The sequence below is a fragment of the Camelus ferus genome, chromosome 13, assembly GCF_009834535.1.
Source record: "Camelus ferus isolate YT-003-E chromosome 13, BCGSAC_Cfer_1.0, whole genome shotgun sequence".
Lineage (NCBI taxonomy): Eukaryota > Metazoa > Chordata > Mammalia > Artiodactyla > Camelidae > Camelus > Camelus ferus.
The window spans coordinates 31,176,662-31,200,681 of NC_045708.1; the positions used below are offsets into that span (position 1 = coordinate 31,176,662).

Consider the following 24,020-nt stretch of genomic DNA (forward strand, 5'->3'; position numbering starts at 1 on the left):
TGGCATGGGCTTCAGACAGAAGGGCTCAGAGAAGGAAAAATGCACAGCAGTGGTCTGCCTTGAGAGAGCACTGGCCCAATTCCCACTGTGTGGGCCGGGCATGGGAACAGCCACCCAGCCCAGTCTCTTGTACTTCCTTCTCCGGTTTCTCTTTTGGAACTAGGTCTCTCATTGCTCACCTTTTTCAGGTGGGAGGAGTCTACTCTTACGACTGCAGCTTTGGCCATGTGCCCAATGTGGAATTGATGAAGTTCATCGCAATGGCAACATTTGGCTCCTACCTGTCCACTTGTCCTGAGCCTGAGCCAGGCAACCTGGGTCTGACTGTCTACCACCGGGCCTTTCTCCTCTACTCCTTCCTGCGCAGTGGGGAAGCCCTGAACCCTGAATATTACTGTGGTGAGGGGCAGACCGGGGCTGGTGTGGGAACAGGAGAGTGTAGTGTGGACCCAGAGATGATGCTGGAGTCAATCTAGGGTTTGGGCCCCTCAGGGATTGGAAGTACAACGGGCTGACGGCTTTGGCACTGTTCTTTCCTCGTGATTTAGTGTAGACCCTCCTACTGAACCTCTGTCAGGTAACAGAGAACCACATTTCCCTTCCCCATCCTCCCTGGTCTTCTAGGCTCTCAGCACCGCCTGTTTAATGAGCACCTGGTCTCTGCAAGCAGCAACCCTGCCTTGGCCCTGCGCCGAAAGAAGCACACTGAGAAGGAGGTGCCAGCTGACTTGGTCAGCACCGTGTCTGTGCGGCTTCGAGAGGGTTACAGTGTCCGAGAGGTCACGCTGGCCAAAGGTGAGGGTCACTGGGCCCTGCTGTATCCCACAAATCTGAACGGAGTGGAAGACACACATGTACCACGCATGAAAGGGTGTCACAGGGACAAATTCTGCTTGTGTCAGTGGGCAGGCTCTGGGCCTGAACTCTGTGGACCATACTTGTAACCTTTGGCCAGGCTTGAGTTCCGTGAGGTGGGTGAGGGTCTCAGTCCCAGGCCTGGAGTCCCAGGCCTCATCCCCTAACCAGCCCTCCTGCTTCCCCTGAAGGAGGGTCCCAGCTGGAGGTGAAACTGGTGCTGCTGTGGAAACACAACATGCGTATCGAGTACGTGGCTGTGGCGCCCTGGCCCCTGGAGCCTGAGGGCCCTCGGGGCACCCGGGTAGAAGTGACAATGGAAGGTGGCTATGACATCCTGCATGATGTGTCCTGTGCGCTAAGGCAGCCCATTCGCTCGCTGTATCGGACCCACGTTATCCGACGGTTCTGGAACACGCTGCAGAGGTGAGCGAGGTCTCCGGGCTCAGTGAGGGATGCCCCATTTGTCGTGTGAAGGGACAGATGTGTAAAACTGGGAACTGGAAAAAGTCACCAGGCTTGTGTCCCGGGTCCCGTGTGTCCCTGTGGCTCCCCTCCTCTGCATCCACCAGAGTCAGATGTGGCTCAGGGTTGGCCCTTGGTCTGCAGCATTAACCAGACGGACCAGATGCTGGCCCACCTTCAGTCCTTCTCTTCAGTCCCGGAACATTTCACACTTCCCGACAGCACCAAGAGTGGAGTGCCCCTCTTCTACATCCCGCCCGGCTCCACCACCCCGGTGAGTGGCTCTGACACTCTTTCTTCCCCTTTTGTGCCCACCCAGACTCGAGTTGGCACCACATCTGAGCCCAGAACCATGCTCGTTTTCTCCCCTCTCAAATCTGAGGCTCCCAAACCAGAATCCTGAGCTTTAGCCTTGAGAGCAATTCTCCCCCATCCTTCCATGCCCCCGGGGGAGGGGAAGGCTCTATAGAGAGAGGCTGTCTTCAGCAGACCACGGGGGTCAGAGGTAAAAACTTGCAGAATGTCTAGATGGTGGTCTTCCAGCTGACTGCAAGCCCCCTTGCCGTCCAGCATGGTATACTCTGGCTTCCCGGCACCTTCGGCCGTTTCCCACCACTGCCAACCATGTGAACTGTGCACTTCTTGACCATGTGTTCCTTTGTCCTGTGCTTTCTCCACACTCCGCCCCAGCTTTCAGCCTTGCACTGCCAGGCAGGGGGCTTATGCTGGCGTTCAGCGGCTCCATCCTGAGGTCCTGCCATCACTCTGCGACTTTCCTCCAAAGTCAGTGATGGAAGCTTGGCAAGTTGTGTCCTTTGCCTGGATTCAGCTTTTAAATGGCTACACCACCTATTCCTGGGCTCATTCATCCTAATCTAGCCTTTGTATTGGAGGCAGTTTTTGTCACCGTCCCAGGCTGGGCTAGCGGTTCCTTTAGCCTTACACCACCACCACCTCTGACTGCCTGAGCCCCATGGGTCCATTTGCTGTTTGGAGATTATTCACGAATACTCCAGTAAGGCCGTCCTTCCTGTCCTCAGGTGCTCTCCCTTCAGCACAGTGGTTCCGACTCCTCCCATGCCCAGTTTGCTGCCTACTGGAAGCCAGTGCTGTCTATGGATGCTAACTCATGGCAGCGTTGGCTGCACATGCATCGCCTAGTGCTAATCCTGGAACATGACACGTGGGTATCCTCCTAGGGCCATAGTTAGGATGGAGGAGCAGGGGTGAGGAGAAAGGAAGTGATGGGGAAGGAAGGTGGTAGATGAGCTCTTACTGACTTTGGCCAAGAAAAGCTCCAACTCTTTCCTAGCCTTCCTGCTCATCAGCCCCCATATCCTCAGACAGGGCCTAAAAGAGAGAGGGAGCAATCTGTTCTTTTCCCCCAAGACTGGGGCTGGGAGGTCTGACCTCACTCCACACCCTCTTCCCAGACCAATCCCCAAGCACCTGCACACCCCAGGCAGCAATGGGCGCTACAGCACAGTCCAGTGCAGGATCTCGCACTCCTCGCTGACCTCTCTGCTTCGTGACTGGAGCAGCTTCGTGCTGGTCGAGGGCTATTCCTATGTGAAGCTGCTCTCCAGGTGGGCAAAGTGATGTCCCCTCACTCTTCCCCGTCCCCCTTATCCCGTGTCTCTTCCTCTAACCCCAAACTTTCTCCTTCCTTCCTCCTAAGCCCATTTTCTCCCAGCCGAGTGCTGCTCACTGACTCCCATTTCTCCCCAGTGCCCCAGACCAGCCCCCCTCCTCCTTCTACATGGTCCGCATCATTTCCAAGGCCCCATGCATGGTACTCCGCCTGGGTTTTCCCATCGGCACACCAGCACAGGCCCGGCACAAGGTGAGCTGGACCCTGACTCACTCCCAGAGGAGCCCTGGAGCATCGACCTGCTCCTTCTCCCCAGACCCCACAGAGCCAGGGCTGGCAGGGAGAGAAGCCCCCAGACCAAGTAAGGCTGGCGGTGGAGGGCTCTCTCACCTTGTCCCTGGGCCCCTTCTCCCCACTTGTAGGAGACAGGAGTGGGAGGATCTGATCACATTTTTCCCTCAGATTGTGTCAGGCTTGCAGGAAGAAATCCTGCGGCTACGTTTCCCTCACCGGGTGCAAAGCAAGGAACCGACACCCAAGGTGAAACGAAAAGGGCTGGGGGGCTCCAGTGGGGGCAACTCTCCCTCCAAGTCGCCCCCCACTCTGGGGCCACAGCAGGCTCTGTCTGACCGGCCCTGCCTTGTGGTCCTGCATAAGCCGCTGGACAAGCTACTCATCAGGTTGGTGGGAAGGGTTGGGATGGGGCCCGGAGCATGTGGAGGGTTGTGGCTGAGCCAGGTATGAGTAGAGATTAACCAGGAATTGCCCCCATGGCCCAGGTATGAGAAGCTACCCCTGGACTACCGGGCACCCTTCTTGCTGACACTGGAGCCACCAGGGCCACTGCCCTTGGTGTCAGGCCGCTCAGCCTCTTCTAGCCTAGCGTCGCTGTCCCGCTACCTCTACCATCAGCGCTGGCTCTGGAGTGTCCCATCAGGACTGGCCCCCGCGCTGCCGCTCAGCGCCATCGCCCAGCTCCTCTCCATCCTCACTGAGTACGTCAGTCATAGAGCTGGCCGGGCAGTTTGGGACAAGGAGGGAGCTAGTGTAGATGCTGGGTTTGGACGCTGGCAGAAAGCCTAAGACAAACACTGCCCCACTCTCAGCCCCAGTCTCTTGGCTGCTGCCATTATGCAGAGTATCCAGCACAAAGGAGTGCGTGCTACTGCTCTCCCCCACGACCTCTCCCCCTCCTTGGTTTATTTTGGACCTGCTTTCCCTGAGGGACCAGTAGTCTGAACAGGGTCACCAGCAGACAAGTCTGCCTGGATGGCTGCTGAGAGGTGGGTATGCAAGTGGCGTGGAGGGCAGAAGATTGTACTCTAAGTGTCTCTCCCCATCTCATCCTGTCCCCACCCCCGCTTCAATGGGACTTCAGAGTCCGCCTCTCTGAAGGGTTCCACTTTGCCTGCAGTGGGGAAGGAATCATCAACATGGTCCTAGAGCTTCCAATTCAGGTATGTGCCCTCCCTCATGACACCTTCCCACCAAGGTCTGCCATCATCCCAAGGACGCTCGCCTCTTAGCTGGGTTGGGACCACTGGAAATGCTGCCTCTTAGGGACTTGGTGGTCAGAGGACCCAAGGCCTGAGGCCAGTCCCAGGACAGTGTGGCCAGGGGACTAAGTTGTGAGGGCCAGAGGTGGACCAGGCCAGATCTCGGCCTGGGCTGGGGTTTGCCCAAGCTCTCCCCTTCTATCCCAGAACGAGCCCCCGGGGCAGGCTACAGCCGAAGAGAGGCCCACGTGCGTCGTCCAGTACATCCTCTTCCCCCCGCACTCTACCTCCACCAAGGACAGGTGAGACCCAGCCCCTGTCTGAGCTGCCTTTCTCCACGTCCCCCTTCACCCTTCTGTCCCCTGAAGGGCCATCTCCTGACCCTGAGAGTCAGGGCAGGAGGTGTTGTCTTTAGATGTTTCACTGGGCAGACAAGGGTCTGCAAAGGCCACGTGTGAATTGTGACTGTCCTGTGTGCCCTTGCCTGCCCACCCTTTGTGGACTGACTCCTGGCCAGGCAGTGGTAGATTGGGCTCCTTTTTCTCCCAGGCTCAGAGCCCTTCCTCCTTTAGCTTCTCAACAGATGATGACAATGATGTGGAGGTGGAGGCCCTGGAGGGAGACTCAGAACTCAACCTGGTCACTGAGGTGTGGGTAGAGCCGCAGTATGGACGAGTGGGACCTGGCCCTGAGAGCTGGAAGCACCTCCAGGACTTGACATACTCTGAGATCCCTCGAGCTGTGAGTGGCCTCAGACATACCCCACTGCTTACCAGGTTGGGTGCCATCCCCTTCTGAGCAGCACAGCCTGGGGGCCTCCTGGTCCCTCTGGGTCTGTGTTCTGAATGTCCGTGACTGCGTGGGCATCCTTGAGGGCTGGCAGCTGGGCTCCTCTGGCCCAGAGGGGCTGACCCCTGCCCTCTGCTGTTCCTTCCCCAGCTCCACCCTCGGGACGCGGCCTGCATAGGCTCCATGCTGAGCTTTGAGTACCTGATACAGCTGTGCCAGAGCAAGGAATGGAGTCCCCTGCCCCTGGAGCCAAGGGTCCCTGATGGTCAGTAGGGAAAGGGCCCCTGGGGAGGAGGAGCAGGCAGGGAGAAGGCAGCCACTGACAGGGAACCTGGGCCTCACTGCAGCCTGCCTGCCTTCCCTCCCTCCCAGGATCGAACCAAGGAGGAGACACCTGTGTCCATGAGATCCCTTTCCATTTTGACCTAATGGGACTGTTGCCTCAGTGCCAGCAGCTCCAGATGTTCTTCCTTCTGCTTTCCAGAGGTGGGTGAACTTTGCATCTGGGGCCAGCCAGCCGAGAAGTGTTAGAGCACAGAGAGCAGATGAGCCTATGCATGAGCCAAAGAGGGATGGGGCAGGAGGAGGCTTGGAGGCTGCAGGAGGAGCCGGGCTGGTCAGGGCTGAGTTGGGGATGCCGGGCAGCAGGAGGCTCTTGGTGCTGAGCAGAGTGTATGTCGGGCAGAGCCAGAGGGCGGCCCTCTCTCCGAGGGGCCCTGTCCCGCCAACGACATGGTGCTGTGCCTGCTGCATAGCTGCCTGGGGCAGGAGCTGAGTGACCGGGAGATCCCGCTGCCGGCCGCTGACCAGGCGGCCTTCCTGCGTGAGGTGCTGCGGCGGACCTGCCACAGTCCAGGTGAACCCCCACCTCTTTCTCCTACCACACTCTGGCCCAGCCGCTTCCCCCCACCCTACAGGGGGTTTCTGTCTGGGTTTTGGCCTCTCCTGTCTTGACCTTGGAGCCCTGCCTCTCTTGCTGGCCCTGCTCTCTCCCACCCGTCTCTACCCACATTGTAGGTCCAGAGGGACCACCAGTGGTGGACCACGGGATCCTGCAGGATCAAGCAGGCAGCAGCGCTCAGGCCACCGGAGACTCAGCTCTTCCTACCCTGGTCAGCACTGAGGCATCTCCTTGAGGCCTTTTCCGTAGTGACTTCCCACTGTTAACACATATTCATACCCCAGCCGTCCATCACCGGGGGTACTGAGTGCCTCCTGCCACTGACAGGATACCGTCATTCACCTTGGTCCCCAATCTTACACGCTGTCCCTAAGGATAGACTCTCAGGTAGAGGAAGGGAGCAGGCATTGGATGATCCTTTATAGATGGCTCTAATTTTGTTTCTGTCTTACAGAGTCTAGGCCCTCCTGAAACTCTCAAGCCTGTCAGCTCTGCCCAGCCACCTCAGTGGCGCTGCTATGCAAGGCTTGTGACCCCCCAGCATGTGTTTCTGACTTTCCTCCCAGCGACCTTCTCAGGTACCAGACACTGACCTTTCTCACTGACCTCTTCAGGTACAAACCCCTGAGCTCCCTCACCGGCCCACCAGGTGGCTCTGATTTGTCTCTCTTTTCCTCTTTAGATGTCCAGCATCTGGCCGCCTATGGCCTGGAGGGACCCTCTCAAGAAGAGACGAAGCCCAAGTTGGGGGATTGGACTGGGGCCCCCAACCTGAAAGATCTGGGAGGAACTGGGGTCAGAGCTACAAAGTCCCAGGTCCCCATCCTCAGTGTCACCCCAGCCAGTGGTAAGGCTGCTGACTCTTAAGTCAGCTAAGCAGGAGCGGGAATGGGAACAGACAGAGGCCTTAAAGCCACATCCCACCTCTTACCCACAGACAGTGCCCTGAACCTGGGAGAGCTGAGCCCACCCTTCCGTCGGGACTTCCAGGCTTATACTGGGCGTCAGACTTCACAGACAGAGAGTGCAGATGGGCCCCGGCCCCGGTGTCCTGTCTACATCTATAGCTGTGCCCTGGAAGCGCTGCGGGAGCAGATGGTTGGCATACAGCCCCCACAGGCACCCCGAGACCTCGTCTTCCGGTGAGCACCTCAGTGCTGACCTAGGTCCCATCCCAACCATGGCCCCCACCTGTGGCTCAGGTACCCGCTCAGGTCAATGGCAGGAGCTCCCCTTCTTAGTTGTGTTCTGCCAGCTCCTTGCTGGACTTCCTTCAGCACATCAGCTGAGCTTGCGGGGCTGTGAATACCGTTGGTAGGGAGCTTGGGATGCTCCACTGGCAGGTAGGGGAATGGTGGGTTTGAGGTGTTACTCAGGGGAGTCGGCCGAGCTCTCTCTTTCCTCCCATTCCTAGGACTCAGTTCCTCGACCAGCCCTCCCAGTCCTCAGCCTGGATGGAGCCCAGGCACAAGGAGGCGGCCAACCACTGTGCCTTGCTGCAGGAGCATGCACAGCGGTGCTACGTCCGTGGTGAGCGGAGGCCGGGTGAGGGAGCGTCAGGGAGGAGTGCGGCTTTGTGGGATGACAGAGATGGGACCTGGAGAGTCCCTCCCAGAGCTTGACCCCCTGTGGGCCCTCCGGCTTCCCCCAGGGCTGTTCCGGAGCTTGCAGCAAGCACAGAGTGTGACTTCCCAGGACTTGCTGATAGCAGTAGATGCCTGTGAGGAGCTACTACAGGAAGTAGACATCACCCCTTTTCTGCTCGCACTGTGTGGCCACACTCGGGGTTTGCCTCATGCACCCCCAAGCCCTGGTCCTCTCAGCCCTGGGCTCTTCAGCAGCAGCATCGAGGAGGGCCCTGAGCCTCGGGAACGAGCTGTCTTGGCTTCTGAGTCCAGGTTGGGATGGCCCTTGAATGACGTATATGGGGCACACAGACAAAGTCCCTGTAAGCAGGGGCCTTGTGACCCGAGGGAGTGGCTGTGCATGGTAGTACCTGGCCCCAGGGGGGCGGTCATGCTTGGTCGCTGTCTTCCCACCTACTGCCCAGGCTTCTTTCTCCCTCTCCCTGGCTCTCCTGTTCTGGTGTGGAGTGTCGAGCTAGATTAGGGGTGGGGAGTTACCAGTTGCCATCAGTGAAAGTAGAGCTGTTTCTGAGGACAATTCATACAATAGGAATAAGCCCCCAAACTTATCTGTGAGTTTCACGGAGGCAAAAACAGTATTTTGCCCACTGCTCAGTCCCTACCTCACCTTAGGGACCCAAAAGGACCCTACTGAAGGGAGGAAGAAAGGCAGGCAGACAGACAGCTAGGTGTCTGGTGTCTGCAATGAATCAGCACTGGGGAAACAGAAGGAGCAGAGGGACAAGTACACTGATGATGCCCTGATCAGAAGTCCAGCCCTGGTCCCTCTCTGGAGGTCTAGATCCCCTACCTCTCATGCCCCCCAAATGAGTGCATTTTCTTCCCACTAATCTTGCTTCTCCACCTGTGTTCTCCATCCATGGTGAACGATCTCTCCCTCCACCCAGTGATCCAAGTTAGAAAACTGGGAGTCATCCTTACCCATTCCTCTGTTTCACAGAAATGTCCAACAGCTAAGAAATGTGGAAGTTAGAGCCGAAACGGGTGGGTTGGTTCTCCTGGCCTCTTCTCGCCCATGTCATGTACTAGGCACCCTTCCTAGAGGCAAAGACAGGCAGGCATATGCTGCTCCCAGTTGGGAAGTGGGCTCCTCTAGGACTTGGTGGTTCCTAACACTTCACCATCCTCCCCACCCTACCTTGACCACACAGCATAGAGACGGAGGACCTGAGTGAACCTGAGTTTCAGAGCATGCGTGTCCCTGGCCATCCAGACCCTGGCCTGGAGATCTCGCTGACAGATGTCTGCCAGCTCAGAGGAGAGGCACACGATGCCCTTCATAGCCTCATCCAGGTGGGAAGATTGGTGAGGATGAAGAAGGGTGGAGTCCCGTCTGTACAGGGGGACAGTGGTCCCTCCTGGGTTAAGGGCATATAGGTGTCTGTCCTAGGGTAGGTGGCAGTGTTCCGCTGAGGGGTGGCTGACATCATCGCTTCCTTCTAACCGCCAAACAGGAGAAGTTCCTGGAGATCAGTGGTCTCCACTTCCGCACAGTGCCCTCCAATCCCCACTACTTCTTCTACTGCCCTCCATCCAGCAGACGCGAGGTGAATGGCTTTCTCCTTTACCTCCCTCCTACCCTCAACCTGTAGCACCAGAGATCCTGCTTGGCCCACCCGCCCCAGATCCTCTTAACTCTCAGTTCCCTGGGGCCCTGCCTTGGGTCAGTCTATCTGTTTTGCTCAGGATGAGGGCCCCCGGGACACAATAGACAGAAAAGTCAGTGACCTGGAGTTTTCAGAGGCTGAGCTTATGGGAGAAGAAGGTATGTAGACAAGCGGGTAGGGGTGGGGAAGGCTGCTTCAAGCCAGGATTCCGGGGCCTCCACTGCCAACCTGTCCCATTGACCACGTAACATATATCTCTAGGAGACACATCTGCCTGCTGTGTGGTCACCGAGAGTGACCCAGAGCTGGAGGTGGAATACCGCGAGAGCCGTGAACCAGACCTCGGGCCTGCTGGGCTGGACTCTACCTCGCTGTCAGATGCAGACACTGTGAACCCTGATGAAGACTCCTTCAGTATCCTGGGGGGCGACTCACCCACGGGGCCTGAGAACCTTGTGCATGACCTGCCACCACTGTTCTTGCACCTCACGTGCTCCGTGCGGCTGCGTGGGCAGCACAGCTCAGTACCCGTTTGCAGCCTGCCCACCTGCCTAGGTGAGTTTGGAGGTGCCTGGGGGAGGGCCACAGGTCCTGGGACAGCCTGCCTGCCTGTCTAGGGGTAGGGGAGAGCCTGCGGGTGTCACTCTTAACACTGGAGACTTGTAATCTGTGCTTGTCCCACGGCTCCCAGCAACCCCTAACTTTCTCCATCTTCCAGGCCAAGTGCTTTCTAGTCTGGAGGGCCCTCCCATCGGAGGCCGAGTTCCCCTGAGGGACCTCAGTGTCACTCTGGACGTCTTCGTGCTGACCTTGCCCCTGGAGGTGGAGCTGCCCCCGACCTCAGACCCTCAGCACCACCGGTGTGGCAGCAAGTTTGGTGGGGGGATCTGGGGCCTTGGTGGGATGGGGGGCCATTAAGAAATCTAGGGGTACCAGGGGACTAAGGGCACCTTAAGGATTCCAAAAAAGGAGTGCGGAAGAGGCCCCCGGAGGCCAATAGCTGCTGACCTTTGACCTTTGCACCCACCCTGTTTAGGTCAACATCTGAGAGCAGTGCATCATTCCCACGATCCCCAGGGCAACCATCGGATGATGGCCTGGGGCCGCCACTGCCACCTCCAGGAGAAGACAGGTACTTCCTTATCCCCCTCTTAGAGTTCCTTGCTCCTTGTTGGTTTCACTTCCTGGAAACCAGCATCTAATCCTTTCTTCCAATTAGGCACCCAGGACTATCCAATTTGGCCATACCCCACAGACTGGCTATTGAGACCACCATGAGTGAGGTGAGGGCCTTTCCTCCCCCAACCTAAGTGACAGCCCCTCAACACTGTAACATACCCTTTCCATCAGATGGTGAGGTAAGGTACCCTCATTGTTCTGTGATCCCGATGAGGCCTCTCAGTCTGTGAGGCAGAGTATCTTCCAGTATCTTCTAGTCTAGGAGTGAGGTGATGCCCCGGTCAGCAAGGAGGGTGCCCTTTGCCACTTCCTGGATTGGATTGCTCTCTGACTGTAGATCCGCTGGCTGCTGGAGGATGAGATGGTGGGGGCCCTCCGAAGAGGGGGCATCCCCCAGAGCCCTGCCTTGCACCGTGCAGCTGCCCACATCCATAGCTCTCCTGGACGCTCCACCTGCTTTCGCCAAACTCTGCCACTGAGTTTCGTGTTTGGGCCAGAGCGTTCCCTCACACAATTCAAGGAGGTATGCTGCCCTTAGAACACTCCCTGGTCGCCTGGGGGCCTGTCCTTCCCTGGACTCTGCACAGAGCTGGAAGGCCCTCTCTTGTTTGAGTCCATCACTTAACCCTATTGTCTGTCCCTTAACCCATGCCTGGCAGCCCAGCTCAGTGGGAAGAGGCCTAGCTCAGCCTTGCTACTGGGCCTGTTGAACCTTAGGCAGGTCACTGAACCTTTTCATATCTCACCATGGGGGATGCTAGTGTCTGCTTCACCACATGGCTGTGAGGGTCTGGTAAGAAAGTGTGGGGTGTCGTGAACAGGGAGGGTCACCCCTACCTAAATTGTGCCCTTGGTTCCTGCTCCTTAGGAGTTCCGCCGCCTCCACCTCCCTGGTCATGTTCTTCTTGAGGACCCTGACAGCAGCTTCTTCTTCGTGGCAGCTGGCCAACAGCCAGGTGGGTCTCATGGGGAGCCCCCTTCAGCGGCCTGGGCTTGGCACAGTCACGAGGAAAGGGCTGAAGGCGTCGAAGGGGAGGTGAGTCTTTCCTGGGCTGACCTGGGAACGGAGGGGGTGGTGGTGGATGTGTGGGGCCTGTGCTTCATCCTGACCTCCTGCCCCACAGGCCCTGACTGCCAGCCCCCAAGCTCCTGGCTCCCCAGAGGATGCTGAGGGCCCCCTGCTCATCAGTCTGCCCAGCCTTCCCCAAGGAGGTAAGAGGACTTGGTGGCAGAGTTTAGGGGCCAAGACTGGGGACTTGTGCATCCCTGGCCCTCCTTCCCTTTTCAGAGGGTGTCCCATGCAGGATTGAAAGAGGCTCCAGGCTTTTCCCTTCTCTTCCCAGGGAGTCAGCCTGGGCCGAGCCAGGGACTCAGCCTTATATCCAGTCAGGGCAGTGTGGACTCAGACCACCTCGGTAAGCTGGGGTGGGGGTGGAGGACTAAGCTGATGGGAAGTGGACTCAGGGCTGCACAGCCCAAGGTCTGAGCAGGGCCATCCAAAGGGACTAACTAACCTGGAGGGGCCCATCGAGCTGGTGCATTTGGAGGCTCAGATAAGCCTAAGGATGAGTTTGAACTTCAGCATATTTGACACAGGTTATGATGGTGACAGCAGTGGCTCAGACAGTGAGGGTCCCAATGAGACCCCAGGGGAGAAGGCTGCCTTCACATTGAGGACCCCGCCCGGGCTGGCACCTCCCCAGCCTTCGCTCGCAGGCCTCCCTGGGCCCTGCCTGCCTGACTTCTGGCTCATCGTCCGGGTGCTGCAGGACCGTGTGGAAGTGTATGCACACGCACGGTAAGGAGAAGCCGGGGCCCCGCACCCTACCTCTGATGTTAGCTTCTTTTCCCTGGTCCCGCTTCAGAGTTGTTAGAAAGCCAGACTTAGGACTGAGGATTTGGGTAGGGGTCTGACTTGTATTCTAAAGGTGGGGGCTCCTTACCACTTCCCACAGATTATAGCAAAGCATATCACTCTGCCTTGCTAAAGGAATTGAAAAGCTGATGAGGATTTTGGTTCTTAGCCGAGCATTAAAAGCATCTGTAGTTCAGAGCAGCTTCAGGGTCTGTTGATAGATAAAAATAAGGAATAATAGGTAATATTTAACAAGTACTTACTACATGGCAGGCACTGTACTGAGAGTTTTACATGGATCAAGTCATCTAATCTGTAACAGCCCTGCAAAGTATTATGGTCTGAATGAAGAAACTCTGGCCCAGATAAGTTAAATACTTGCCCAAGTTCATAGTAAGCGGGAGCGCCAGGATCCACACCTGCACATCTGGCTCAGCAGTACTCTAATCACAGGGGTTTAGGGGTTGAGAGAAGGGCGGACCCTCATTCTGATAAAGCAGATCTGGGGATAAAGAAGAGGTACATGGCAGAAGGCTCAGTGTGGTGCCCACAGGGAGGCTGGTGAGGCAAGCATGGAGCCTAGGCTTTTAGGCTTGCTATTGAGAATTCCATCTTTCCCGTTCCCGTCATGTTTATTTTCCTCTGTCCAGTCCTACTTCCTTCTCATGGTTCCTCTCAGCCCCAGCTCCCATGACACCCTCCCCTCTGCAATTCTGTGTCTGCTCCATCCTTCTCAGGAGCCTGATTCGGGAAGATGGGGGCCCAGGCACTGAATGTCGCCATCTGCAGCAGCTCCTGGTGAGGCGCGTTGGGGAGATCTGCAGGGAAGTCAACCAGGTAAGGGACAGGGCTCTCCAGGAATGGGATGCAGCCCAGATGAGGAAGGAGTTTTCAGGAACTTGACCTTCAGATGCTGTTGATCCATTTTGGATGTTTTTTTGACACCCCCACCCCATTGTACCCCACCTCAGTTACTGGAATGCTGTCACCCCCCAGGCTGTCTACAAACTGGGGAATGCTCCCTAATGCACCCCCAGAGTGGGTTACTCTCTCTTCCCCTTCCAGTGACCGTGAGATGCTCCCTGTCACTGCACTGTGCCAGCATTAGGGACAGGATAGTGAACAAGACAGAGGGAAACACTGACTATCTGGAGCTTATATCAAGTGGGGAAGATAGATGCTGAATGACTAAATTACATGAATTATTTCCATTACAATTGTGGTGGCTTCTATGGAGGAATAGCAGAGACTGCTCTGCAGAGGGATCTGACTCTCTGCAGTGTCAGGGAAGGCTTCTGGGAAGAAGGGATTTTTAAGCTGAGACCTGAAGGATGATGAACAGATTCTGGCAAAGAGGAGGGACAGGTGTTCCTAACCGGGTTTCACTGCTTAAAGCCCAGATCCCAGTGACCATCAGATGCCATCTCTGACCTCCTCATGATTCCTGATGCTTTTTGACCTCTGACCCCCAGTGATAATAGGCATCTCTCCAGCCTTTGATCACCCCTCACCGCCACCAGCAGTGTAAGGAAATATTTCAGTTCCCTGAGATCTTGCTCCTTGTCTCCCAGCGGCTGCTTCTTCAGGACCTTCATGACAGTCATGTGTGTAACTCTCTCCTGGTGGCCGAGAGCGAAGAAGACCTGTGGCGCAGTGAGACCCCCTTCCACTCCCGTCAGCGGGTACCACTGCCTACTGATGGTGAGTCCCACCCAGGAGCCTCCCTCACAAGGGGATACTGCTGCCCTTTCCTTTATTGAAGCCTCTGGTGAGAAGCTGAGGGCAGAGTCACCATTACTTGGTCAGCAGCGCCAGGTAATAAATACAGGGAGGGCGAGGAGGAGAGGACAGAAGAGGGTCACCAGATCTGGCTGCTGTGAGTTCAGTAGTGACTTTAGTGAAAGTGCTTTCAGTGGAGGGATGGGAGTAGAAACCAGAGGAAAAGGAAACATGAAAAGATGTTAGGTGGGAGGAGCAGGGAGTAACTACTCTTCCGAGTAGCCTGGCAGGGAAGGAAGAGACAAAACAGCTATGGCAGAAACTAAAGAAGATAGGAGGCAAGGCAGGAATTTTAAACTAAGGTAGAGACTTGGGCACACTTCTGTTCCCTGGGAAAGAGCCAGCAGAGGGAGAGAGGTTAAAGAATACAGGAGAGACGGGACATGGAAGGGGCCTAGCTGTGGCCTGTCTTCCTAAGGGCATGCTTCTACCTGGCCCTACCTTGTTTTCCGACAGGACCGTCTCTCCTCTACAGGTGATAGTGCTGAGGAAAGAGGTGGCGGGGAGGTGATGGGGAGTGTGGGCAAGCAGGCCAGCTCACAGGTGAGAAAACCAGAGAAGTGGAGCCTGAGGGCCAGCCAAAGGATTGCCTTCTGATTGGCTGCCCCTCCAGACAAGCAGGCACAGAACCCTTTGGGATTTCTGAGACTTCTGGTCATGGTTAGAAAACATCTGATAACCTACTTGAGATGATAATTGAAGTCTCCATACTTCTGCTCCCTTCTCTAACTCCTCTTGACCTCTCGGCCAGCTCACAGAGAAAAGCTGGACCTTGCCATTGCTTTGTAGCTCTCTCTCTGGTCTAAAAGTAAAGTCAGATCACTCCTTAGTGTTTTGACAGTCTCAGCAAGTCTGTAGATGGCCTTTCTAACAGCTCCAGGAGAGTGCGTCTCTGCACATCCTGGGGTGTGTTCCATATCAAAGCAGAGTCCCTGTAATTGGTGGGCTTCTTGTGGTTTGGAAGGCATCTTCTGCAAATCAAGTATGAGCTAGGACAGCCAAGCACTCTTACTTCACAATGGCTCCCAGAAGCCTGGGACGTAAGACCAGTTGGAACCCAGACCCAGCCCTTCCTCATTTTAGTCTCTCCATATGGTTTCCCTGAAACCCTTAGCAAGCCACATTCTGTTCCATACTCTGCAGCCTCCTGGGTGTCCTATACACTGCTCACATCTGACAGCAGCTTCTCTGGGAAACCAAATTGCCACTTTGACCTATTGGAAGGTTCCTCATCAACCTGGAAACCAGGAAAGGGTCCCAGGCTCTTGCATAGTGCCACACATTCTCTGGGTTCTCTGGGATAATTGTGCTCTGAAGTCCAGGACGTAGTTTTCCCCCACTCTGCTATGGGTGTGTGTGAGCAGTCACACCCTTTTTGTTTTAACAAGGTTATCACTGCAACTCCCAATGAGTACTCAGGAGGGGTGTATGTTATTATTATATTTTGACAGGCTCAGAGTGTCTTAGCATTATTGTCAGGATTTTTCTCATGCTTTGCCTTTCCTGACACCTCTCCTTAGCTGCTTCTCCACGTCTCTTTGAAGTAATTCTGAAAAGTTGTGCGCTATGACATGTTTTCCTAAGAACGTGGTCCTGCCTTATTACCCAAAACGATCATCTTTCCCTCTGCAGAGTACTAAGTCTGAGGAGTCAGGAGAGTGGAGGACAAGGAGGGCAGGTGAAAAGTTTGTGAGAACAGAGGGCTATGCCCCATTTCTGATCCACTGTCTCTCTTCCCCTAGATTATGCTGCTGATGAGAGCTGTGGACCCCGAGGGTACCTAGCAGCCACAATGCAGTTTGTCCCTGGCCATTTCTCCTGTGATGTTGTGTGGGGAACCGTGATTCGGGTCCATTCACGCCTCAAAATGGGGCCCAGCATGGGTGTCTCTCGGGGTATGTGATTGGCATGAAAGGACAGGTGGAGTGAGGTGGGGCAGTCGGGTGGGGGGATCTGGAGAGGGGCATTTTGTGAGCCCGTGTTCCTCCCACAGCCATCCAGGCCCTACGCTCTGTGCTCAATGCCTTCTCTGTGGTGAACCGGAAGAATATGTTTGTTTATCAGGAGCGAGCAACGAAGGCTGTGTACTATCTGCGGTGAGTAGGCCCTGGGAAGATGGGCTGCAGCACGGGTCAAGGATGGCACAGGAGTTGGTATGTCCAAAGCCCTTGCCACTCTTTCCCAGGCTCCTGGAGACGTCCTGCAGTGAGCGGCCCTGGGACAGCGATGCTCTGCCCCCATCCCTAGCTCTGTCCCGAAGCCAGGAGCCCATCTACTCTGAGGAAGCCTCGGCATGTATCCCCCCAGTGCCCTGATGCCCCCCTGCCCCCTCACACTTTGCTCCCGGGAGCTGGGCCCTGACCGGACTTCCCGTGCAGGGTCCTCGTTCTCCCCTGGACATGGCTTCCAGCCGCGGTTCAGATACTGCTCGTCCTGTGGGCCATGTGGACAGACACATCCAGCTGCTGGTGCATGGCGTAGGGCAGGCAGGTGAGGGCTGTAAGGACCAGGAGGGGAGTGACCAGATGAGGTTGCAGAATCCTTGGGGACTTCTCTTCTTCCTACGCCAGCTCGTGCTGTGCTCTGGGCTTCTCTCAAGCAGGAGCTGGGTGGGAAAGGACAGGCTGCTGTGATGTTTAGGGGTAGGACCTGTAGCTGATTGGAATGCAGCTTGGGGAAGAGGTGTCATTAAAGTTGACGCCTGAGTATCTAACCTGGGCGACTGTGTGGATGGATGGTGGTCCCACTGGCTGGATGCTGGGGCATCTTGGGGGTAAAAATGACGGGTTTGATTTGAGATATGTTAAGCCTGAGGTATCCATTAGACAACTGGCTCATTTAATTTATTTATTGACTCAGTTAATTTGTACTAAGGCTGTTACATACGAGTAGATACTATTATTATTTCCAGTATATTGAGGAGGGCACTGAGGCTTTGAAAGGTATGACTTGTCCATAGTCACACAATGAGTAGCTTGGCAGAACTAGAACCCAGTGCTGGCTGCCTCTGGTGTATGGGAGAATGAGTCCAGGGTTTAAGGTCTGGGATGGGGGTAGCTGGATCCTCCGCCAGTGTCTCCATCTTCCCACCATGACCGTGCCCAGGTCCCGAGATCACAGATGAGCTGGTCCGGGTTCTGCGTCGAAGGCTGGATGAGGCCACGCTGGATGTCATCACAGTCATGCTTGTTCGAAACTGCAAGCTGACACCCGCTGATGTGGAGGTCAGCTCCCTCCCAGGCCCAGTATTTCTCTGTGGCTCCACAGCAGGTGCAGGGACAGTCACAGCTGGAACCTCTTCCTTTCAACTCCGACTCCCCTTCCTGCTCTCTGCAGTTCATCCAGCCCCCTGGAAGTCTCCCCTCGGAGGTGCTGCATCTGGCGCTCCCGCCCTCCTGCCGGCCCTGGCTTCCTGCCCTGGCCTGGTACCTACGGCAGAACCTGCTCATCTTCCTGCACTCCCCTAAGTACACAGACAGCAACAGCCGGAACCACTTCCAGGTGCGGCTGGGCCCACCTCCCTCCACACTCATACACCCTTCAACTGTAGACTGTTTTCTACAGATGCCCCCTATTTACCTTTGCCCAGGGACCTGTGTACACCCGCCCCCCCACCCCAGCCTTTATTATCTACCTGTGTCTTCCTGTGCTTCTGCGTGTACCTGTCCCCCATTCCCCCCATGGACACCCGTTCCCTGATGGCTTTTGTCCATCTGCCTGGTCTTAGTGCTCTGTGGATGTTCTCTCTCCAGCATCCACTCCCACCACAGGGTGGCCTCCCCGACTTGGACATCTACTTGTATAACAAGCCTGGAGGACAAGGCACTGGGGGCAAAGGTACAGTGCAGGGCCTGTGGCACTACCAGGTGTGCGAAAGCCTTCTATCTCGTGGCTGGGAGGGGCGAGGCCTGGAAGTGCCAGACCTGAGTCTTCCTGTGCACTTCTACCCAGGGGTTGCCTGCATCACTCTAGCTTTTGTGGATGAAGGAGGAGCCCCCATCTCACTGGCATCATGGCCCCCCTCTTCTCCGGGGCCCCCAGACCCACCACAGGAGGAGGAATTTGAGCCGCTGACTCAAGTCACTCGCTGCCCAGTTGTGCCAGACAGTTCTTCAGGTGGGGCAGCTTAGTCAAAGAAGGGGTTGTTCAGTTAATGCTGTGGAAACCAGGGACACACTCAAGTGGCCCCCATTCTTTCCTCCAGCTCAGAATGGGGCCCCCCGGCTTCGACTGGATGTGTGGGAAAAGGGGAACATCAGTATCGTGCAGCTGGAGGAGAAGCTCCGAGCAGCAGCTCGCCAGGCCCTGGCTGATGGCATCATGGAGCTCCGGCTGCTGCCAGCCCCGCTGTGTACAGAGGACACGTCCCCAGGTATGTGGGGTCCAGAGAGCCTCAGAGGTGCAGGAGAGACAGTGTTCCAGGTGAGGGTGCAAAGGTGGGGGTCTGAGAAGACATCCAGAGGCCCCATCTGAAATACACATTCACAGTTGTCCGTTACCTTCCCTGCATCAGCAAGGTGATCCGCCCTGGTAGAAATGTACTCATGCCATTGGTCACTTGCTTTGAGAAGGGGTACATGATCAGGAACTCACTTCACACAAACACACACAGCCAAGCACTATCAGTTGCGTATCCTGCCTTTTACTAACAGGTGGAGTAAGTAGCATGTCACTCTCATACCAGTCTTGGGGCCAGTCTATCTGAAATGGGGATGGATGATCAGTAACAGGAGTCTGTAATGTCTGGTGCCCACAGGAAGTCTCAGGAGCGGGTCTTTGGAAACCAAGAGCCCTGCAGGCCGAGCTAGCACCTTTCCCCCTGGCCCTGGTCCTGGCCCTGGCCCTGGCGAGCCTGTGACTCCCCCCAGCAAAGCTGGCCGGCGTAGCTTCTGGGATATGCTGGTAATGGGAGAAAGGGAGGAGGTGGTGAAGTTGACAGCTGCCTTCTTGCCTGCCTCCTGGCTCCTTTACACTCCCCTACAGGCCCTGCCCCAGGTCTCCTGTTGTGTAAAACTACTCTGTCCCTTGGATAGGAGGTTGCAGAATTTGGCAAGTTCTCACCAAAACAGAGAGAGCCTCATCTTATTAAGAGCTTTTATGTCCACTTGCCTTGTTGGATCCTCACAGCCTGCAAGATTTCAGCAGGTCTTTTGATCAGTGAAGCAGCTGAGGCTCTGGAAAGTTGAGTAGCCACCCAGCGCTGCTCAGTTAGCCACCAGGACCTGAACCTGGGCCTCCAAATGCTCCAGGCTCTTGTTACCATCCTATGATGCCTCCATCCTCCACCCCATTCCCCCTTTCAATAGCCCCTCCTCATTCAGTGCATTGCCCCCCAGAGTAAAACAGAATGTGGGGACTTGGGTTCCCCCAAAACAACTGATGACATTGTCCTGGATCGGCCGGAAGACACTCGGGGCCGGAGGCGTCACAAAACAGAAAGTGTTCGGACGCCTGGTGGGACTGAGCGGGCATCAGGCCCGGAGTCTGGAACCCAGAGACAAAGGTACGTGGGGGTGTCTGGGGGTGTGTTTCGTGGGTGGTGTGGAGTGAGTTACTGGGTGTGTGTAAACACACACATCTCACGTGTGGGTGTGAGGCTCTTATTCCTGCTGTGTCTTCAGACGCCGGACCACCCAGCTGGAAGAGGGTGAGGTGGGGGCCCTGCAGCATGTGTTTGCTTGTGTTGCTCAGCGCTGGATGGAGTTCATGGTTCAGATCGGTGAGACCTCAGCCCTCTCCCCGACCCTCGACCCCATGGCCTGGTCCTCATCCTGCAGCCCCATCGTGACTTCTTTGCCCTGGATCCAGGATGTGCCTCGGTGTCCAGAAGCTCCACCCACATGGTGTCCCGGTTCCTCCTCCCATCTGTCCTGTCTGAGTTCACCACTATGGTCACCTCAATGGCTGGAGACACCAGTGTCCGCATCTTTGAGCAGCATTTGTGAGTCTGGGGTCTTGTGGAGGCTGAGCTAAGAGAGGTGGGGGCCTAGGCCCAGGAGTAGATGGCCAGGGAATGGGGACATGGATGGTCTGCTTTCTGTCCGTCCCTCCCTACTACCAGGGCTTCTGAGCCAGAGCTCTTCAGTCCTTGTTCCCTTGGACAGCTGGGCCCAACTCCCCACCCGGCAGCCGAGCGGCACCTGCTGCTTCTGGGAAGGAACTTCTTGCAGTGGAGGAGACCCACCCAGCAGGGTGAGGGCATGGCCTGGGGGAGGGTGGGCTCAGAGTGACTGTTCCTGTAGCCTCTGACCCTGCGAGAGGCAGAGTGGGATAGAGGGGAATCAGCCCCCAGACCCTCATTTTGCCCCTCCCTGACCCCATAGCTGCCAAAGCCGTGCAGCGCTTCGAGCCAGGAGGTGACGGGAGCTTGGGGCGATGTGCTCCCCGGCAGAGGTTCTTGCTGCTGGAGGTCGTGGACAAGAAGGTAGATGTGGGCCCAGGGGCTGGGTGGGTGAAGGGGCTCTGTGATCCCGCTGATGCTGAGGCCTGACTTCCAGCTCCAGCTGCTGACCTACAACTGGGCTCCAGACCTGGGGGCGGCACTGGGCCGAGCACTGGTTCGCCTCGTGCAGTGGCAGAACGCCCGCGCCCATCTCATCTTCTGCCTTCTCAGCCAGAAGCTTGGGCTCTTCCACCATTACGGCCAGTTGGACTTCCCAGTGCGGGACGAAAAGGTGCCTGCTGCTCGGGCTCCTTCCTCTCCTGAGCTGTCAGTTTAAGGAAGTACCAGCTCAGGAACAGGAGAGGGGCCAGACCGAGGGCAGAGGTAGTGGGGAGGGAGAGGCTGAGAGAGGAGGCCTTAGGGTTGGGGAAAAGGTCTGAGGGCAAACAAAGGCCATGGACCCATTGTGAAGCTCCGTGTCTCTCAGGAGCCAAACCCATTCCTGCTGCCAACCATGGAAGCAGAGACCCTCATCCGGAGTGCAAGCCCCCCGCTGAGCCGTGAGCAGGGCCGGCTGAGTGGGTCTTCTCGAGGTGGGGGCCCCCTCCCCCTGGACACATTCCCCTTCGATGAGGCCCTGAGGGACATCACGGCTGCCCGCCCCAGCTCCTCCCTTGGCCCTGTGCCCAGACCGCCTGATCCTGTCACCTACCATGGACAGCAGTTCCTGGAGATCAAGATGGCAGAGCGCAGGGGTGAGGGTACTGGGCCGGGTCACAGGCGGGGCGATCTGTGGAGCCTGGCAGGTAGAGGGGCAGCCGCTCCTGGCAGCCACTACTAAAGCCTCCAACCCCCAGAGCTGGAGCGCCAGATGAAGATGGAGAACCTGTTTGTAACTTGGCAGCAGCGTTCGGCCCCAGCCAGCATGCCCATCAGTGTGAGTGGCCCAGCCGGCGTCCTCCGGGAGCGTCCTGGGACCCTGCTGCAGCCACCACCCTAGTGCTCACTGCCCATTTCCCCAGGCCGGGGAGCTGGAGACACTGAAGCAGTCGTCCCGCCTGGTGCATTACTGTGCGACTGCCCTGCTCTTTGACCCGGCGGCCTGGCTGCACGGGCCCCCAGAGACCTCTGGGCCCCCTGAGGGACAGGTGAGGCTCAAGACGCCTGGATTCTCCCCTGGGACCACCACGGGGACCTCCGTTCCTCCACCCAGCAGTGGTTGACAGTGAGCAGTGCCTTTCTTAATCTTCACTCCCACAGAGGCGCCATCGCCCTGAGTCAGGGTCTGGGAGCCGAGAGGCCCCCGCAAGCTGCGACTCCTTGGATGGGCCTCTGCCAGGCGTGCGGGAGGAGCCTTGGCTGAAGGAGCTGAGTCTGGTTTTCCTGCAGCAGTACATGCAGTATCTGCAGAGCATGGGCTTCGTGCTGGTGCCTCTGCGGCCCCCCTCGCCCACCCGCAGGTGAGCCTGTCTTTCCCCGCCCTCTGCTCCTCTTCCCCCACACTCCCTGCCTCTTAGGTCCCAATTGGATAATTTGGGCCTTTTGCACATTCATGTCACTGGGCCCACACACACATGTGAAGATCTGGGACATATACACACAGCCCTCACACAGTCTGAAAGCCTCACACGTGTCATGGAGCTCACCGCCGCGTTTGTACACGCACTGCGTACATTCTCACAGAGCTGTTACCCACGTGCGTCTAATGTGCTTCTACACTGGTGTATGTACATCCATGCACACCAATCCTGTACATGCTTCTAAACTCTTGGACTTGGGTCTTAGTGATTGCTGTCCTGATCAGCCCCAACCTCTCCTTAGGTTTCACCTGGTTTCAGCCTTGGGAAGTCCTGTTCTCACCACGTTTGGTTTTTCCCTCACCAAGGACCCCTGCACTGGGCCTACTCGCATCACTGTCCTCTGGTCTGTTCTTGGTCCTGTTCACTCACTGGCCTGTAGTGAGAGGTCTGAGTCTTGGGAGGTGGTAGACAGCCCCTCCAGCACCACCTCCGATCTCCCCAGAGCTCAGTGAAAACTCTGCAACCACCTTTCCCATCCTGTGTCAAGTCTCAAATTCCCATTTCTGTGGCCCCTGCTCTACACCCTCCTCAACATCCAAGCCTGATTCTGTGTTCCCAGCCGCTTCCCAGTGGCTGCAGGGAAAATACCCACTCATGTTATGCAGTCACTTCTGTGTCTCCAGATATGTGAGTTTATTTTCTCCCTCCTCTCTATTTTCAGTCTGGTGTCTTCTCAAGCTAGTAAATGTAAGTTATACTTCCTCACTCACGACGCCCCCTTAGCCCCGAAAGCCAATTCCAGCGCTTTAGCTTTTCTGTAACCAGCTCTCCACCTCCTAGGCCTCCTTCTCGTAGGGAAGACAGACAGGAAGAGAGACAGGCCTGCACCTCTGGGACATTTCATTCAGTGCCCCTCTCATTTCTCAGTGACAGGCCCCAGGAGGAGCTCTCTGCCTGCTGCCCTCCACAGCCAGGTCCCATTCAGTTACGTTCTTCCCAGAAGTCAGAATTCCCATTTAAAACCAAAAACACTAGCTTAAAAAATATGTTTTAGAAGAGAATTTTAAGTCAAGCCTCCTTTTCTTACCAGTCTCTAACCAGCACCAATCATGTGTTAGGTCTGGTCTCTGTTTCCTTGAGGATTAAGTGGGACATTTCTCTTCACCAGAAGCATTGACACCACCCCGCCCCCCCGCCTCCACAAGAGTTCTGGCAGTTTAGAGCTCCTGAGTGTGATGAATGGGTCCCAATGGCCCTTTCTGTTCTGTCCTCGCTCCCTGTACTTCTCTGTTCCCTCTGCCTCAGAACTGAGAATGAAGAACAGTAGGCCTGTGGAATGCTGAAACTGCCATTCCCTGGCCAAAAGAGAACATTTTTCCTTTCAGAGAAACACACCTAATCAGGGCATCAAGCATCTCCCTGAATTCTCCCCATGAAATCTTAGACAGCACCCTCTCCCTTCCCACCCACTTCTGTCCCCAGTAAGCAGATATCTCCATCCCCTCGTGGGTATCTCCCCATATCCACAGCAGCCTCTCCTGCCCTGCCCCCATCCTCTCACTGGTAGAGAAGGGCCTGGTTTCCACCTCCCCACTGAGCACTGTGCACACTTCCCTTACAGCAGCCACAGCTGTGGAGAGAGCCCCGCCCCGCAGTTTAGCCCTGGACTCCGGTCCCTGCCTTTTCACTCACCCACTGTGGGACTCCAAACAAGTCCTTCCCACTCTGGGCCTGTCTCTTCTGCAAAACGATTCCACGTGAAATGGATTCCGCACTGAGAGCCTTCACCCCACCGGCCTGCCTCACCCCGTTGTCCCCTTCCTTTTCTGCAGCACCAGCCGGCTGCGGGCCATGGCTATCCTCGGAACAGAGGGGCGGGGCTCCTTCTCCTGCCCGAAAACCAAGACTGATGGGAGCCCCAAGGTAACACGTTGTCATGTGCCTTTCCCAACAGG

General features: G+C 56.5%; 1 protein-coding gene across 4 annotated transcripts in view; it reads left to right on the forward strand.

The window, feature by feature from the left end:
- The window catches only part of SZT2 (SZT2 subunit of KICSTOR complex), a 49,341-nt gene that overhangs the window by 18,410 nt on the left and 6,911 nt on the right, over positions 1 to 24,020 (forward strand). For 2 of the 4 annotated variants that reach the window (XM_032494035.1, XM_032494037.1), the window contains exons 8-63: positions 189 to 399; positions 625 to 795; positions 1,047 to 1,281; positions 1,465 to 1,594; positions 2,361 to 2,503; positions 2,754 to 2,906; positions 3,049 to 3,163; positions 3,374 to 3,591; positions 3,691 to 3,906; positions 4,290 to 4,368; positions 4,615 to 4,709; positions 4,980 to 5,148; positions 5,347 to 5,461; positions 5,569 to 5,682; positions 5,882 to 6,052; positions 6,214 to 6,308; positions 6,552 to 6,675; positions 6,780 to 6,944; positions 7,035 to 7,239; positions 7,512 to 7,627; positions 7,749 to 7,995; positions 8,895 to 9,036; positions 9,198 to 9,290; positions 9,430 to 9,508; positions 9,612 to 9,905; positions 10,069 to 10,210; positions 10,387 to 10,482; positions 10,570 to 10,633; positions 10,867 to 11,052; positions 11,398 to 11,565; positions 11,654 to 11,741; positions 11,873 to 11,944; positions 12,126 to 12,327; positions 13,122 to 13,221; positions 13,956 to 14,085; positions 15,906 to 16,058; positions 16,157 to 16,259; positions 16,349 to 16,454; positions 16,542 to 16,653; positions 17,269 to 17,387; positions 17,500 to 17,664; positions 17,916 to 18,000; positions 18,115 to 18,279; positions 18,368 to 18,535; positions 18,920 to 19,065; positions 19,500 to 19,666; positions 19,785 to 19,882; positions 19,972 to 20,104; positions 20,225 to 20,355; positions 20,487 to 20,587; positions 20,661 to 20,837; positions 21,033 to 21,300; positions 21,403 to 21,482; positions 21,568 to 21,693; positions 21,806 to 22,005; positions 23,898 to 23,988. In XM_032494035.1, coding sequence (XP_032349926.1) covers positions 189 to 399; positions 625 to 795; positions 1,047 to 1,281; positions 1,465 to 1,594; positions 2,361 to 2,503; positions 2,754 to 2,906; positions 3,049 to 3,163; positions 3,374 to 3,591; positions 3,691 to 3,906; positions 4,290 to 4,368; positions 4,615 to 4,709; positions 4,980 to 5,148; positions 5,347 to 5,461; positions 5,569 to 5,682; positions 5,882 to 6,052; positions 6,214 to 6,308; positions 6,552 to 6,675; positions 6,780 to 6,944; positions 7,035 to 7,239; positions 7,512 to 7,627; positions 7,749 to 7,995; positions 8,895 to 9,036; positions 9,198 to 9,290; positions 9,430 to 9,508; positions 9,612 to 9,905; positions 10,069 to 10,210; positions 10,387 to 10,482; positions 10,570 to 10,633; positions 10,867 to 11,052; positions 11,398 to 11,565; positions 11,654 to 11,741; positions 11,873 to 11,944; positions 12,126 to 12,327; positions 13,122 to 13,221; positions 13,956 to 14,085; positions 15,906 to 16,058; positions 16,157 to 16,259; positions 16,349 to 16,454; positions 16,542 to 16,653; positions 17,269 to 17,387; positions 17,500 to 17,664; positions 17,916 to 18,000; positions 18,115 to 18,279; positions 18,368 to 18,535; positions 18,920 to 19,065; positions 19,500 to 19,666; positions 19,785 to 19,882; positions 19,972 to 20,104; positions 20,225 to 20,355; positions 20,487 to 20,587; positions 20,661 to 20,837; positions 21,033 to 21,300; positions 21,403 to 21,482; positions 21,568 to 21,693; positions 21,806 to 22,005; positions 23,898 to 23,988 — 8,037 coding nt within the window. Of the gene's footprint in view, positions 1 to 188; positions 400 to 624; positions 796 to 1,046; positions 1,282 to 1,464; positions 1,595 to 2,360; positions 2,504 to 2,753; positions 2,907 to 3,048; positions 3,164 to 3,373; positions 3,592 to 3,690; positions 3,907 to 4,289; positions 4,369 to 4,614; positions 4,710 to 4,979; positions 5,149 to 5,346; positions 5,462 to 5,568; positions 5,683 to 5,881; positions 6,053 to 6,213; positions 6,309 to 6,551; positions 6,676 to 6,779; positions 6,945 to 7,034; positions 7,240 to 7,511; positions 7,628 to 7,748; positions 7,996 to 8,894; positions 9,037 to 9,197; positions 9,291 to 9,429; positions 9,509 to 9,611; positions 9,906 to 10,068; positions 10,211 to 10,386; positions 10,483 to 10,569; positions 10,634 to 10,866; positions 11,053 to 11,397; positions 11,566 to 11,653; positions 11,742 to 11,872; positions 11,945 to 12,125; positions 12,328 to 13,121; positions 13,222 to 13,955; positions 14,086 to 15,905; positions 16,059 to 16,156; positions 16,260 to 16,348; positions 16,455 to 16,541; positions 16,654 to 17,268; positions 17,388 to 17,499; positions 17,665 to 17,915; positions 18,001 to 18,114; positions 18,280 to 18,367; positions 18,536 to 18,919; positions 19,066 to 19,499; positions 19,667 to 19,784; positions 19,883 to 19,971; positions 20,105 to 20,224; positions 20,356 to 20,486; positions 20,588 to 20,660; positions 20,838 to 21,032; positions 21,301 to 21,402; positions 21,483 to 21,567; positions 21,694 to 21,778; positions 22,006 to 23,897; positions 23,989 to 24,020 lie in introns of those variants that run through there. The other 2 variants (XM_032494036.1, XM_032494038.1) reach the window with 2 other exon arrangements.